The sequence below is a fragment of the Stegostoma tigrinum genome, chromosome 23 (assembly GCF_030684315.1).
Source record: "Stegostoma tigrinum isolate sSteTig4 chromosome 23, sSteTig4.hap1, whole genome shotgun sequence".
NCBI classification, from domain to species: Eukaryota; Metazoa; Chordata; class Chondrichthyes; order Orectolobiformes; family Stegostomatidae; genus Stegostoma; species Stegostoma tigrinum.
In genome coordinates this window covers 49,257,438-49,272,769 of record NC_081376.1, presented here as the reverse complement: position 1 = coordinate 49,272,769, position 15,332 = coordinate 49,257,438, and the positions used below count along the sequence as shown (strand labels likewise).

The 15,332-nt window shown below is 42.9% G+C and overlaps 1 protein-coding gene across 1 annotated transcript in view; it reads right to left on the bottom strand.

The window, feature by feature from the left end:
• dnah3 (dynein axonemal heavy chain 3) overlaps positions 1-15,332 on the bottom strand; it is a 185,525-nt gene that overhangs the window by 24,617 nt on the left and 145,576 nt on the right. Inside the window, exons 46-50 of the mRNA XM_059654174.1 lie at positions 12,748-13,414; positions 5,909-6,074; positions 4,557-4,773; positions 1,438-1,620; positions 249-447 (exon numbers count right to left, since the gene is read on the bottom strand). Of these exons, the coding sequence (XP_059510157.1) occupies positions 249-447; positions 1,438-1,620; positions 4,557-4,773; positions 5,909-6,074; positions 12,748-13,414 (1,432 nt within the window). The remainder of the gene's footprint in view (positions 1-248; positions 448-1,437; positions 1,621-4,556; positions 4,774-5,908; positions 6,075-12,747; positions 13,415-15,332) is intronic.

The following is a 15,332-nucleotide window of genomic DNA, read 5'->3' as shown; positions in this document are numbered from 1 at the left end:
TCCTTATTTGGTTTTGACTTTGTGTGACTCCAGGCCACAGCAATGGGTCTTAACTGTCCTCTGGAGTGGACAATAAATGCTGGCCTAGCCAGTGCCATGCACATTCTGTGAATGAATTTTGAAAAACTGTCTCTAGTTAGATCTCGTAGCGTGGCCACTCCTTAGATTTTTTTCAGTGCAGTTACTGTTACATTAATGTAAACAGTTATGCTGTGAGAATGCATGTTTTGATGATGTAAATCACATACCTGATCCAGTTGGATCTGGTTTTCGTTCTGGTTTGATCCCTTTTATCACACAGATACTTTCCATCACCAACTTTATGGGGCCTGGTGGATTTTGCATTGTCTTCACAACTGTGATATCAGCAGGCTTCAGAGTATCCAGAGCAGCTACAGCAGCTTCAAGTGCGGGCATGGCTTCTGCAAGATCTCCTTCACATTCATCCTGGAAAAACATTCCAAGTAATGAAAGTAAAACATTAATTACAACTGCAGAACAATTTCCAGTGTCATGTAAATTATCTTGTGTTGCAGAAAATTAAAGAAAGGCAAACTTTCCTACAACAAACACAGGAGCACCCATTCTCGCCAGTTGCTCATTTCTGAGAACACAATTTCAGACCCCAGTTTGTTCCCTACGCCTCAATAACACATCCATCTCTTTAATTACATCCGTAAAAAGTTTAATAACATCCATAAGCAAAGTAAAATTAGCAATGATCCCTTAGTAAAAACATAATTTACCAAGTTATTTTATGAATTGGTTGATCATGTTATTGCAGTATCTAGCAATTTATCTTCAGATGTCACTGGCACATCTTGACAAAGTTATTTCATATAATCGACTGAGACACTAATTTATGTAGCAGTCTCAGAAATCAGGTCCAATGTTAATATTTAATGACATTTGCAATGATAATAGCAGTGCTGATATTATACTTTTAAAAAATTACACTTAACCAGACTGATTCCTGGATGGCAAGACTGATGTGTGAAGTGAGTATGGATCAGTTGGGACTTTATTCACTGGAATACAGAAGAATGAAAAGGAATCTCATAGAAATCTATAAAATTCCAACAAGACTAGACAGAATAAATACAGGAATGATGTTTCCAATGATTAGTGAGTCCAGAAGCAGGGGTCATAGTCTAAAGATTAGCCCATTTAGGCCACAGAAAGTAGTTTTCAAGAAGGAATTAGATATATCTTTTAGAGCTAAAATTATTCAAGGGTACGGGGAGAAAGCAGGAATGGCGACAGAGTTGGATGATCAGTCACAATTATAATGAATGGTGGAGCAGGCTAGAAGGTCTGAATGGCCTAGTCCTGCGCCTATTTTCCCACTTAACAATCCGGAATGTCATTTGGAAATTCCCAGGTAAAATTGTGTGGAAGAATTTTGCAACTGCTACAAGAAGTCTCATTGCATTGTACCTTAATTTCTTGTGCAGCTGCTGCAGCCTCATTGGCCACAGCTTCATCTGCTGCCACCAGCTCTCTTTTGGCATCAACCTCAACTGTTTCCTCCTCGATTTTTATCATCATCTTGTCAGTCTCAGCAGAAGTCTTAATCAACTCAGGCTGCAGGTCTGTTAGCTCCTTTTGCATTACAGACACCTAATAGCGGGGCACAATTCCATGTACATTACCAATTTTATAAGACAAGGCAAGAACTGAAAATAGATAATAAAATGTGAGGCTGGATGAACACAGCAGGCCAAGCAGCATCTCAGGAGCACAAAAGCTGACGTTTCGGGCCTAGACCCTTCATCAGAGAGGGGGATGGGGAGAGGGAACTGGAATAAATAGGGAGAGAGGGGGACGTGGACCGAAGATGGAGAGAAGAGAGGGGGACGTGGACCGAAGATGGAGAGAAAAGAAGATAGGTGGGGAGGTAGGGAGGCGATAGGTCAGTCCAGGGAAGATGGACAGGTCAAGGAGGTGGGATGAGGTTAGTAGGTAGGAGATGGAGGTGCGGCTTGGGGTGGGAGGAAGGGATGGGTGAGAGGAAGAACAGGTTAGGGAGGCAGAGACAGATTGGACTGGTTTTGGGATGCAGTGGGTGGAGGGGAAGAGCTGGGTTGATTGTGTGGTGCAGTGGGGGGAGGGGACGAACTGGGCTGGTTTTGGGATGTGGTGGGGGAAGGGGAGATTTTGAAGCTGGTGAAGTCCACATTGATACCATTGGGCTGCAGGGTTCCCAAGCGGAATATGAGTTGCTGTTCCTGCAATCTTCGGCTGGCATCATTGTGGCACTGCAGGAGGCCCATGATGGACATGTCATCTAAAGAATGGGAGGGGGAGTGGAAATGGTTTGCGACTGGGAGGTGTAGTTGTTTATTGCGAACCAAGCGGAGGTGTTCTGCAAAGCAGTCCCCAAGCCTCTGCTTGGTTTCCCCAGTGTAGAGAAAGCCACACCGGGTACAGTGGATGCAGTATACCACATTGGCAGATGTGCAGGTGAACCTCTGCTTAATGTGCAAAGTCATCTTGGGGCCTGGGATAGGGGTGAGGGAGGAGGTGTGGGGGCAAGTGTAGCATTTCCTGCGGTTGCAGGGGAAGGTGCCGGGTGTGGTGGGGTTGGAGGGCAGTGTGGAGCGAACAAGGGAGTCACGGAGAGAGTGGTCTCTCCGGAAAGCAGACAGGGGAGGGGATGGAAAAATGTCTTGGGTGGTGGGGTCGGATTGTAGATGGTGGAAGTGTCAGAGGATGATGCGTTGTATCCGGAGGTTGGTGGGGTGGTGTGTGAGAATGAGGGGGATCGTCTTTGGGCGGTTGTGGCGGGGGCTGGGTGTGAGGGATGTGTTGCGGGAAATGCAGGAGACGCGGTCAAGGGCGTTCTCGACCACTGTGGGGGGAAAGTTGCGGTCACAAGAACTGAAAATAGCTGTGTACAATGTATGAATGGTCATACACAATAGATGTTTTTTCTATTGGAACGTAGAAGGCTAAATACAATGTGCAAACAACGTACAAATGCTTTTTTTAAGAGAACAAAATAAAGCAGACCCAAGATTTCATTGCTTGGATTAACACTGGTGCCACAATCATGGAACTTATTTCCCAGCCTGCTGTTGAAGCTCACATTTTTTATTTCTATTGATTTAAGATTGAACCTAGTAACCCATTCACATAAACCTGAATTTTCACAAAAATAGAGAGGCTCTGTCTTTGCAAAAATGGCTCTGGAATTCAAAGTCCCATCCTCAAATTCAGGGAAGAAGAGAAGGAAATGAGGGTAAATTGCAAAATGCACATCCCATGGTTCAGAGAGGCATCTGCCCCTATAAACCAATGGCAGCCTCTAGTCAAATTTTCATTAACAAGGAGTGGAAAATATGGTGAATGCACATTTGACTGGGAAGGAGCAGGTTTAAACTTTGGAGAAACAAAAACAGAGATTGATGGAAACGCTCAGCGTATGGACGTACATGGAATAGTGTAGGTTAGACGGGCTTGAGATCAGTATGACAGGTCAGCACAACATCGAGGGCCAAAGGGCCTGTACTGTGCTGTAATATTCTATGTTCTATGCTCTACATCTGCAGCATCTGTGGAGAGAAATCAGAGTTAACGTTTTGGGTCAAGTGACCCTTCCTCAGAACTGATGGTAGCCAGGAAAATATTGGAATATGTTAAGACCATTCTGGATACGATACTGGTACACTTTTGGGCAATATCCAGTGCCCTTCAAATAGAAGTAAAATGCCCTGTGATTTTTTTTTTAAAGTAGACATGAATGCATGTAAAAAGTGCATAAATTCTTTGGAACAGACTGCTAACAAAGCTGTAGACTGAAGATGTCAAAATAAACTGTCCAAATAACAATCAAGAAGATAATTTTGTATTACTGGATGGTTTGCACATTAATAATGGCCAGTTCATTAAATTTGATCACTATCTTGCCAGTAGATTGTGTTCAGTGGCGTTAAGATCATATATTACTCATCGTACTCCAGGTGCAATTATGTTAAGTCACTGCTGGCCAAGAAGGTCCAATAAAATCAGATTCAATGCCATATTAAACCCAACACGAATAACCAAAATTCAGAGTGATTTTTTAAAAAAAATTATTCGTTTGTGGTTTGTGGGCATCGCTGACTTGGTCAGCGTTTCTTGCCCATCCCTAGTTGCCCTTGAGAAGGTGGTGGTGAACTGCCTTCTTAAACTGCTGCAGTCCACCTGCTGTGGGTCGACCCACAATACCCTAAGGAAAAGAAATGCAGGATTTTGACCCAGCAACAGTGAAGGGACGCAATATGTTTCCAAGTCAGGATGGAGAGTGACTTGGAGGGGAACTTAAAGGTGGTAGTGTTCCCATATACCTACTGCTTCACACATCAAAAACAGTGCCATTGGATTAAACAGGTCAGCACAACACTGGAATTAGTTGATGCTACAGGCTCTTTGGTTATTATATTACTCCCCCACTGCCTTTGTAACATTCTTCTTAATTATCTGTCTATAGAAAGTAAATTGTTGGCCATTTCAGACAACATAAATAAACCAACCAGTGATGGAATTATAATGACTGTGTCAGTTAGTAAACTCACTTGTGAAGATGCGAACTCTAGTTTCTCTAAACCAACAAGATAACGGTTTCTCATCAGGTCAACTTCATGTCTCTTTTTATTGAGCAGAACTTTAAAAGTCAGGATTAACTCCAGGTAAGAAGTAGGCGTCACATAGTTATATCTTCGCAATGTGGAGAAATATTTAGTTGAAATAATTCTTGCACTCTCTTGGAAATACTTGCAGAGCCCAACAACTCTGAAAGACAAGGGCATTGGTAAAGTTCATATTCACAGTGTTCTTTTGTCTACTTCACATCACATGTATTTTCAAAAATTTTAACACAGAATGTTAAAAAGCCACCATATTACCACGCAATTAATTAGTCAATGTTTACCATTTGTAAAACGCTTCTTAATTAGATTTTGCATTTCTTTTGACAAAATGGCACACAAAAATTATAATGAACAGGTGAGGAGAAAATATATATATGATCCTTGTGCATAGGTCAGTTTAGTCTGAAAACTGTGGGCTGGACTATGACAAAATTAACAGATGAACTGTGGTATCAATTATCAGCACCACCTTCTCCACATTTAGGGATGGGGAATAGGGCCAGCCCAGCCACTGACACTTACATCCCAAAAATGAATAAATTTTTTAAAAACTCAAATGTAGTTTAGAACATCACCTAGAACACTGAACGTAGGAAATTGAATTTCCTTATATCGAAAATAATTGTAAGATGTGTGTGGAAATTCCAATAGCTGTAAAGATATGACTGCAATATGGTTACATGGCATCTTCACTACAGTTTTCCCCATAAAAATGCTCACTATGTTGTTTAATTTTAAAAGCTAGAAATATACAATCTCTTTCAGGAACAGAACTTCAAAAGCAATCAAGCTTTATATTTATAATATTATTTACAATGTGACCACAGCACACTCTTCTTCAGTGTTATCTTGTCAACTTCATTTAATAAAACACTGTGGATTATGTCATAGTTGACAATGTATCGACAGTAAACTCGTACAGTTTCAGCAGACCATAGGACTGCTCTTTCTTAGAGACAGTGACAACAGGTAGTGGTTTAACCTGAGAGTCAGGCAAGGGGAGAGGTTGAGAGGAAAGTCCTGCATGGTAACCTCAACAGTCCAACCAACTGAGCCAACCAGCCACACACTATCACTTCATTGACTTTATACTTTCATGTTTGCTCCCCACCAATGCTCAATGTTCAGTACACAGTGAACAATGTTATGGTGGGTATTGTGCTGCACTCACTACTATTTGAGATAAAGGCTAAATGGACAGGCATCTCAAAATGTTGTTTCTGGGCAGTGCAAAAATGACTCACTGCTTTGAAATTAAATGCCATCTGCACACTTACTCTTTCCTGACTTCATAGTCCAATTCTACATCTTCCAAGAATTTGTGCGCCACCATTTCTAAAGCATCACTTGGCCAAACCTTGAACCAGTCAATGGTGCAGCAATTTATAAGTGATGGGAACATTCGCAGACGATTCCGGAAGGAGTCTCCAATTGGGCTCATAACTGTAAGACAAAACTTCCTGTAAGACATTGCAGGAAAAGCATGGTCAAAACAAATCTGGTGTAAAAAGAACTCATTTCAAATCAGATCACCATTGTTAAATTGTTAAATCCTTAGCTGAAAGCCAGGGGGCTTATTCTGAGGGGAAAGACATCAGTTTTAAAATTACAGAGTTCAGGGTTTGCTATTTCTGTCTCTAATTCAGCGGTGGGAGTTATGAGGGTGCGAGCCAGGGGGCAGCTGGGAAGGTAAGGTTTCTGTATAAAACACTTGCCTCGTGAATAGGTGGAGCGAAGCTGAGCAGGAGCAAACACGGCGGACCGAAGATGGAGAGATCTTCATGGAGTGATCGGTTTTAGGGCCTTTTTGAGCCATCGAGCACACCAAATAGAGATGGACAGATCTTCGGTCCACCTCCCCCTCTCTCCCTATTTATTCCAGTTCCCTCTCCCCATCCTCCTCTCTGATGAAGGGTCTAGGCCCAAAACGTCAGCTTTTGTGCTCCTAAGCTCCACACTTTGTTATATAGGATAAAGGTAGCTGGGTGACTGTCAGGAGAGGGAAAGGGAATAGGCAGACAGTGCAGGGATCCCCTGTGGTCATTTCCCTCAATAACAAGTATAAGTATATTGCTTTGGATACTGTTGGGGGTGGGGGTAACCAACCAGGGGAAAACCATAGCATCTGGGTCTCTGGCACTGAGCCTGGCTCTATGGGTCAGAAGGGAGTTGGGGAGGAGAGCAATAGTGATAGGGGATTCAATGGTTAGGGGAACAGACAGGAGACTCTGTTGTTGCAAACAAGACTCCCGGATGGTATGTTGCCTCCTCCTGATATGTTCAGGTGCCAAGATCAGGGGTGACTCAGATCGAGTCTACAGGATTCTTAAGGGGGAGAGTGACCTGAAAAGTGAATATAAGGAGTTAGGTTGGAAGCTAAAGGCAGGATGAGCACAGTAGTAAACTGAGGCTAGGAACACAGAGCGAGTGCAACTGAACACGTGGCTTCAAAGCTGGTATCGGAGGGAGAGCTTCAGGTTTGTGGATCACTGGGATACCTTCTGTGGAAGGTGGGACCTGTACAAGAAGGACAGGTTGCACTTGAACTGGACAGACACCAACATACTGGGTGGGAGATTTGCTAAAGCTCTTTGGGAGGGTTTAAACTAGTTTGGCAGGGGGGTGGGAACCGGAGCAATGGATCAGAGGATGGGGTAGCTGGTGTATCGGCAGATACAGCATGCAGAGAGTCTGTGAGGAAGGATAGACAGTTGATAGGGCAAAGTTGCAGACAGCGTGATGTGTTGAACTGTGGCTATTTTAATGCAAGAAGCTTCAGGAATAAGGGTGATGAACTTAGAGCATGGATCAGTACTTGGGGATACAATGTTGTGGCCATTACGAAGACTTGGATATCACAGGGGTGGGAATGATTGTTGGATATTCCGGGGTTTAGATGTTTCAAAAAAAAATAAGGAGGGAGGTAAAAGAGGTGGGAGAGTGGCATTGCTAATCAGGGATGGTATCACAGCTGCAGAAGGGGAGGTCGTTGAGGAGGGTGTGTCTACTGAATCAGTATGGGTAGAAGTCAGAAACGGGAAAGGAGCATACAGCTTATTGGGAGTTTTCTATAGACCCCTCGATAGCAACAGAGACACAGAAACAGATCGGGAGGCAAATTTTGGAGAGATATAGAAGTAATAGGGTTGTTGACATGGGTGACTTCAACTTCCCCAATATCAATTGGAACTTCCAAAGTGCAAATAGTTTGGATGGTACAGATTTTGTCAGGTGTGTCCAGGAAGGATTTCTGACTCAGTATGTAAACAGGCCGACTAGAGGGGAGGCCATATTGGATTTGGTGCTTGGCAATGAACCAGGCTGGGTGTGAGATCTCTCGGTGGGAGAGCATTTCGGTGACAATGATCACAACTCTCCGACCTTTACTGTCATCATGGAGAGGGATAGGAGCAGACGGTACGGGAAAGTATTTAATTAGGGGATTCAGGATTACAATACTATTAGGTAGGAACTGCGGAGCATAAACTGGGAACAAATGTTCTCAGGTAAATGCACGACAGATTTGTGGAGGTTGTTTAGGGAGCACTTGCTGTGAGTGCTTGATAGGTTTGTCCCACCAAGGCAAGAAAGGAGTGGTGAGGTGAAGGAACCTTGGATGACAAGACATGTGGAACATCTAGTCAAGAGGAAGAAGGAAGCTTACTTAATGTTGAGGAAAGAAGGATTGGACAAGCTTTAGAGGATTACAAGGTAGCCGGGAAGGAACTGAAGGATGGGCTTAGGACAGCTAGAAGCCTTGGTGGGGATAGGATCAAGGAAAATCCCAAGGCGTTCTAGACTTATCTGAGGAAAAACAGGATTGTCAGAGTGAGGGTAGGGCTAATCAGGGATAGTGGAGGGAACTTGTGTAGGAGGTAGGGGATGTCCTTAATGAATAGAGATAGTAGGAGTTTCTGAAGAAGGGTCCAGACCCGAAACGTCAGCTTTCCTGCTCCTCTGATGCTGCTTGGCCTGCTGTGTTCATCCAGCTCTACACCTTGTTATCCTTAATTAATGCTTTGCTTCAGTATTCATCAAAGAGAGGGACCTTGTAGTTTGTGAGGACAGCATGAAACACGCTGATATGCTCAAACATGTTGATGTTAGGAAGGAGGATGTGTTAGAAATTTTGAAAAACATGAGGATAGGTAAGTCCCCTGGGCCAGACGGGATATACCCAAGGTTGCTACGGGAAGTGAGGGAAGAGATTTCAGCCCCTTTGGCGATGATCTTTACATCCTCACTGTCTATTGGAGTAGTACCAGAAGATTGGAGGTTGGCAAATGTTATTCCCTTGTTCAAGAATGGCAATAGGGATAATCCTAGAAATTACAGACCAGTCAGTCTTACTTCTGTGGTGGGAAAGTTATTGGAGAGAATTCTGAAAGATAGTAGCAAGTTTTGAGAAGATTTGTAGCTCAGGTTGAGTTTCTGGATGTGAGTTTGCTCGCTGAGCAGGAAGGTTAGTTTTCAGTGATAATGGGAACTGCAGATGCTGCAGAATCCAAGATAATAAAATGTGAGGCTGGATGAACACAGCAGGCCAAGCAGCATCTCAGGAGCACAAAGGCTGACGTTTCGGGCCTGGACCCTTCATCAGAGAGGGGGCTGGGGTGAGGGTTCTGGAATAAATAGGGAGAGAGGGGGAGGTGGACCGAAGATGGACAGAAAAGAAGATAGGTGGAGAGGAGAGTATAGGTGGGGAGGTAGGGAGGGGATAGGTCAGTCCAGGGAAGACGGACAGGTCAAGGAGGTGGGATGAGGTTAGTAGGTAGGAGATGCAGGTGTGGCTTGGGGTGGGAGGAAGGGATGGGTGAGAGGAAGAACAGGTTAGGGAGGCAGAGACAGGTTGGACTGGTTTTGGGATGCAGTGGGTGGAGGGGAAGAGCTGGGCTGGTTGTGTGATGCAGTGGGGGGAGGCGACGAACTGGGCTGGTTTTGGAATGTGGTGGGGGAAGGGGAGATTTTGAAGCTGGTGAAGTCCACATTGATACCATTGGGCTGCAGGGTTCCCAAGCGGAATATGAGTTGCTGTTCCTGCAACCTTCGGGTGGCATCATTGTGGCACTGCAGGAGGCCCATGATGGACATGTCATCTAAAGAATGGGAGGGGGAGTGAAAATGGTTTGCGACTGGGAGGTGCAGTTGTTTATTGCGAACCGAGCGGAGGTGTTCTGCAAAGCGGTCCCCAAGCCTCCGCTTGGTTTCCCCAATGTAGAGGAAGCCACACCGGGTACAATGGATGCAGTATACCACATTGAAGCGGCTTTGTTAGAGGCTCACTGATGATGTGACCTAGAATGGTGATGAAACGTTTGAAAACTAACCGTCCAGCTCAGCGTGCAAACTCACATCTGAGAGATAGTATTTATGATTATTTGGAAAAACTCAGTCTAACTGGAAATAGTTAGCATGGCTTTGTGACGGGCACGTCATGCCTCACAAACCTTATCGAATTTTTTGAGGATGTGACAAACATTATTGATGACCAGAGAGCAGTGGATATGGTGTATATGGATTTTAGCAAGGCATTTGATAAGGTTCCCCATGGTAGGCTCATTCAGAAAGTATGGAGGCACGGGATTCAGGGAAATCTGGCTGTCTAGATACAGAATTGGCTGTACAGTAGAAGACAGAGGAAAGTAGTCAGACTGGAGCTTGGTGACCAGTGGTGTCCTGCAGGGATCTGATCTGGGACCTCTGCTCTTTATGATCTTTATAAATGACTTGGATGAGGAAGTGGAAGGGTGGGTTAGTAAGTTGCCGATGACACAAAGGTTGGTGGAGTTGTGGACAGCATGGAGGACTGTTGTAAGTTGCAGTGGGACATTGACAGGATGCAGAGCTGGGCAAAGAAGTGGCAGATGGAATTCAACCTGGAAAAGTGTGAAGTGATTCATTTTGGAAGGTCGAATTTGAATGCAGAATACAGGGTTAATGGCAGGATCCTTGGCAGCGTGAAGGAACAGAGAGATCTTTGGGTCCACATCCACAGATCCCTCAAATTTGCCACCCAAGTTAACAGGGTTATTAAGAAGGAGGAATTGGCAGGGGAATTGGGTTTAAGAGCTACAAGGTTATGCTGCAGCTCTATAAATCCCTAGTCAGACCACATTTGGAATATTGTGTTCAGTTCTGGTAGCCTCATTATAGGAAGGATGTGGAAGGTTTAGAGAAGGTGCAGAGGAGATTTACCAGGATGCTGCATGGACTGGAGGGCAGGTCTTATGAGGAAAGGTTGAGGGAGCTAGGGCTTTTCTAATTGGAGCGAAGAAAGAAGAGAGAGGTGACTTGATAGAGGTGTACAAGCTAGTGAGAGGCATAGATAGAATGGAAAGCCAGAGACTTTTTCCCAAGGCAGAAATGATTATTACAAGGGGGCATGATTTTAAAGTGATTGGAGGAAAGTATAGCGGAGATGTCAGAGGTAGGTTCTTTACACAGAGAGTGGTGGGTGCATGGAATGCACTGCCAGCTGTGGTAGTCAGATACATTAGGGGGCATTTAAGTGACTCTTGGATAGGCACATGGATGATAGTAAAATGAAGGGTATGTAGGTTAGTTTGATCTTAAAGTGGGATAACAGGTCCGCTTAACATCATGGGCTGAACAGCCTGCTGTTCTATGTTCTATTCTATTCCATCAAATAGTTAAGATGTCCAATATGAGTATGTAACCTTCATTATTTAATCAATTTATTCCACCATTGTTGCTTTGCTAAATTAGGTACCGCTACTAAAATTTCACAGTACATATTAATTTCGTGATACTTCTTTGCTACTGATGCCTGGGTTAATGGAAAATTGTCTGTCTTAAGAACATCTGTATTAACGATTTGGATGCAAAATAGCAGACATGGTTAGAAAGTTTGTAAACAACACCAAAATTAGTGGTATAGTAGACAGTGCAGAAGGTTCTCTAAGATTACAAAGGGATATTGATGAAATGGGCCAATGGGCTGAAAAATAACAGATGAAGTTCCATCTGGTTAAACACAAGGTATTGTTTCTTGGTTCAACAAACAAGAGTAGGGCTTATACAATTAATATTAAGGCTTTGGATAATGTAGAACAAAGGGACCTGGGGTTTAGGTGAATCGTTGTTTTAAGTTTTTGTCACATATAGACAGGGTGGTTAAAAAGGTGTTTGGCACACTTGCCTTCATTGCTTAGTTCTTTGAGTTTAGGAGTTGAGAAGTCACGTTGAGGTTTTACAGGACATTGCTGAAAATTCTCCTGGCGTACTGTGTCCAGTTCTGTTTGCACAGTTATAAGAAGGATTTTATTAAGCTGGAGAGGGATCAGAAGAGATTTACCAGGATGTTGCTGGGTATGGAAGGTTTGAGTAATAAACAAACAAAGAAACAAAGAAACCTACAGCACAGGAACAGGCCCTTCGGCCCTCCAAGCCTGCGCCGATCAAGATCCTCTGTCTAACCTGTCATCTATTTTCTAACGGTCTGTGTCCATTTGCTCCTTGCCCATCCATGTACCTGTCCAAATATATCTTAAAAGACGCTAACATGTCTGCGTCTACCACCTCCACTAGCAACGCGCTCCAGGCACCCACCACTCTCTGTGTAAAGAAACGCTGGATAGGCTGGGACATTTTTCACAGGAGTGTAGGAGGTTGAGAAGTGACCTTAAAGAGGTTTATAAAATAATGACGGGTATAGATAGAGTTACAGGCAGTGTAAAAGCATTTGGCACCAATCATGCAGCAGAATAGTCCTTGCCAAATTACTCTAGGTTTCTCCAAACCAGATTCAAATTGTATCCACTCTTGTGACACTAACAGTTTTAATTCAGAGCTAAGTTAGTCAATTTCTACCACACAGTATCATCATTGAATTAACATTAAGTGTAGGCCAAACTGAGGGAGATATGGGAGAATGAATAGAAAGAAAGACATACATCGTATTGCATGATCCTAAAGATGATCCAAAATGCCTTATAACCCCAAATAATCAAGAATGCAGTTCACCATCTCTTTCTCAAGGGCAATTGGATGATGAGCAATAAATGCTGACCCAACCAGCAACACACCATCTCACGAACAAATATAAAAAATACTTATTTAAACATTATTATTGCAATGCAAGGATGGGAGATCTTACCTAATACAATGTGTAGATTAGCTTTTACTTTTTCAATAAAGTAATTATATAATGACAGTGGAGTGGCCTCAATTCTCTTTCCATCAGTCCTGGCAACACTTTGCATCTTATCAAGGAGTTCAGCTTTCTCATCTGCCGGGAAGATATTGGGTACATCTCCTGTGTTCAACAACATGTTGATGTCTTCCACAAATGACTCATCTTTAATTTGACTATCACTAAACATAAAGACAGTCTGTTTGCCATCAACTCCAGTCTTGATCATTATCCGTTTAATATCATCTCTCCATTCACTTTTGCCATAGTTCTTTGTGATTTCAATTTGGAAGAGGTTGAACTCATTCATGAAAGTGGACAGTTTTGTAGCACTCTGTCTGCCGCTCCCACCAACACCAACTAGAAGCAAGTGGCCATTGTCTTGTTTTAGCACTCTGCATATTCTGGAGATATGCTCAATGGCAAACCTGAACATGACCAGAGCCATTGGAGCTTTACTGACATTGTTATATTCTGATAGATAATATTCCATCACTGATGTAAGTTGTTTTAAGTCTACAATCTCATCATAAGCTTTTACATTAGAATCTGGCTTTAGAAAATCTCCGAAAAATAGACTGCGAATATTGTCATCGGTAACCTTTCCTGATGGAGTCAAATGGCTCAAAACCTACACAAATAGGTGGAAACAGATGATTAGAGATTTGGTTGTGCATGTTTAATTAATAAAGCACAGACAAGTTAACTTATTTCAGTACTACAATAAGCATGTTCATTATTCACAAAGCAAAGAGAGAGCATAATACCAAACTACTCCTGCCCCGTCAAGGAACCATTGCCGCAAATGCATACATGTAAATGTTAAACGAAAGCATTTTTTTGTCTTGCTTGTAAGAGATTCTCCAGATAAATGACCTTACTCATTATTTTAGCAGAGTGGCATACCTGTGGTCTCAAGCTGCTGAGAAAAAGAGAAGCTGGAGGACAAGAAACAAACACAAAACCTGAAATTATGTATTCATGATACATTCATTTGAAATTCCTCTTGGACATGTTCAATGCAGGCAACACATCCATCTGATGTCAGTAACTCCACTGGAATTATGCAGAACGATAAGGCAGCTGTTTTAATCATTTCTAGAGTAGTGTACCACAGCTTAATTTCAAAGCTATGGTTTAAACAGTAATGCAGTAAATGATAGGTAGATCATTCATTTGACAGAAATCACTGAAGAAGTGAAATAACTTTGGAAGAATTAGCTAAAATCTTGGAGACTCGCTGCATTCTTTTGGGAGTTTGTGATGTAGTGTCACAGGACTGATAATCCAGAACCCAAGCTATTGTTCTGGGAATGTGGATTCAAATCCCACAACAACAAATGGTGAAATGTACTTTCAATTAAAAAAAGCCTGGAATTTAAAGTTGGTTTGATGGTCACCATGTAACCATTGTTGATTGTTGTAAAAAGTCCATCTCTGTAAAATGTCCCATAGGAAAGAAAGCTGTTCCCTTATCTGGTCTGACCTATATGTAACTCCAAACAAACAGCAATGTGGTTGACTCTTAACTGTCCTCCAAAATAGTTTAGCAATTCTACAGCAATTAGGGATGGCCAATAATGTTGGCCTAGCCTGTGGCATGGACATCCCCCATGAATGAATAAAACAAAAAGTATCCATTATGTTCTTTCCTTTATGTAGACATTGGGTTTGATGATAACATTGATAAGAGATAAGCTGTAAAACGACTGTGACCTCTGTAAGTCATGTTCATGTTCTCTAAGGCATTGAAGTCCATACAGCTTGGAGCAGGTTTCTTACCATCTTTTACCATCATTAATGTACAGAGGGATCTTAGGTCAAGTTCATAGCTCCCTGAAAGTGGCAACACAAGCGGATAAGGTAGTAAAGAAGGTGTACAGCATGCTTATCTTCATCACAGAGTCATGCAGTCATAGAGTCCTACAGCACAGAGACAGTCCCTTTGGCCCAAAATGGTCTGTGCCGACCAAAAAATATCCATCCACGATCATCCTATTTCCCTCACTTGGCCTATATCCTTCTGAACGTTTCCTATCATGCATTTGTACTAACGCCTTTTAAATGTTGTTAATGTACCTGCCTCAACTACTTCCATTTGTTGGGCCAAAGGGCCTGTTTCCACACTGTAGGATTCAATGAAAGAAAATAACCAGTTAGACAGCCAGTCTGCCTCACCCTACCAACTGGTATTTTTCATCTGACAGGGGCTTGTCTTCATATTGTAGGATTCTATGAACAAACAGCTCCCACTCCTAGATGTCATGGTAGAGCACAGGACAAATGGGGAATTCCTAACAAAGGTACGCAGGAAAGCCACACACACTGACCAAGTACTGAACTTCAGCAGCAACCACCCAAACACACACAAACGAAGTTGCATGAAAACATTATTTAACCAGGCAACAACACACTGCAGCAGGACAGAGCTACACCGACATGTATTCAAAGACAATGGATATCCAAAAAACTGGGTCAGAAGATGCCTATTACACGAACGACACCAGGAAGATACTACACACCCCAACACACTCATCAACAGCACATCT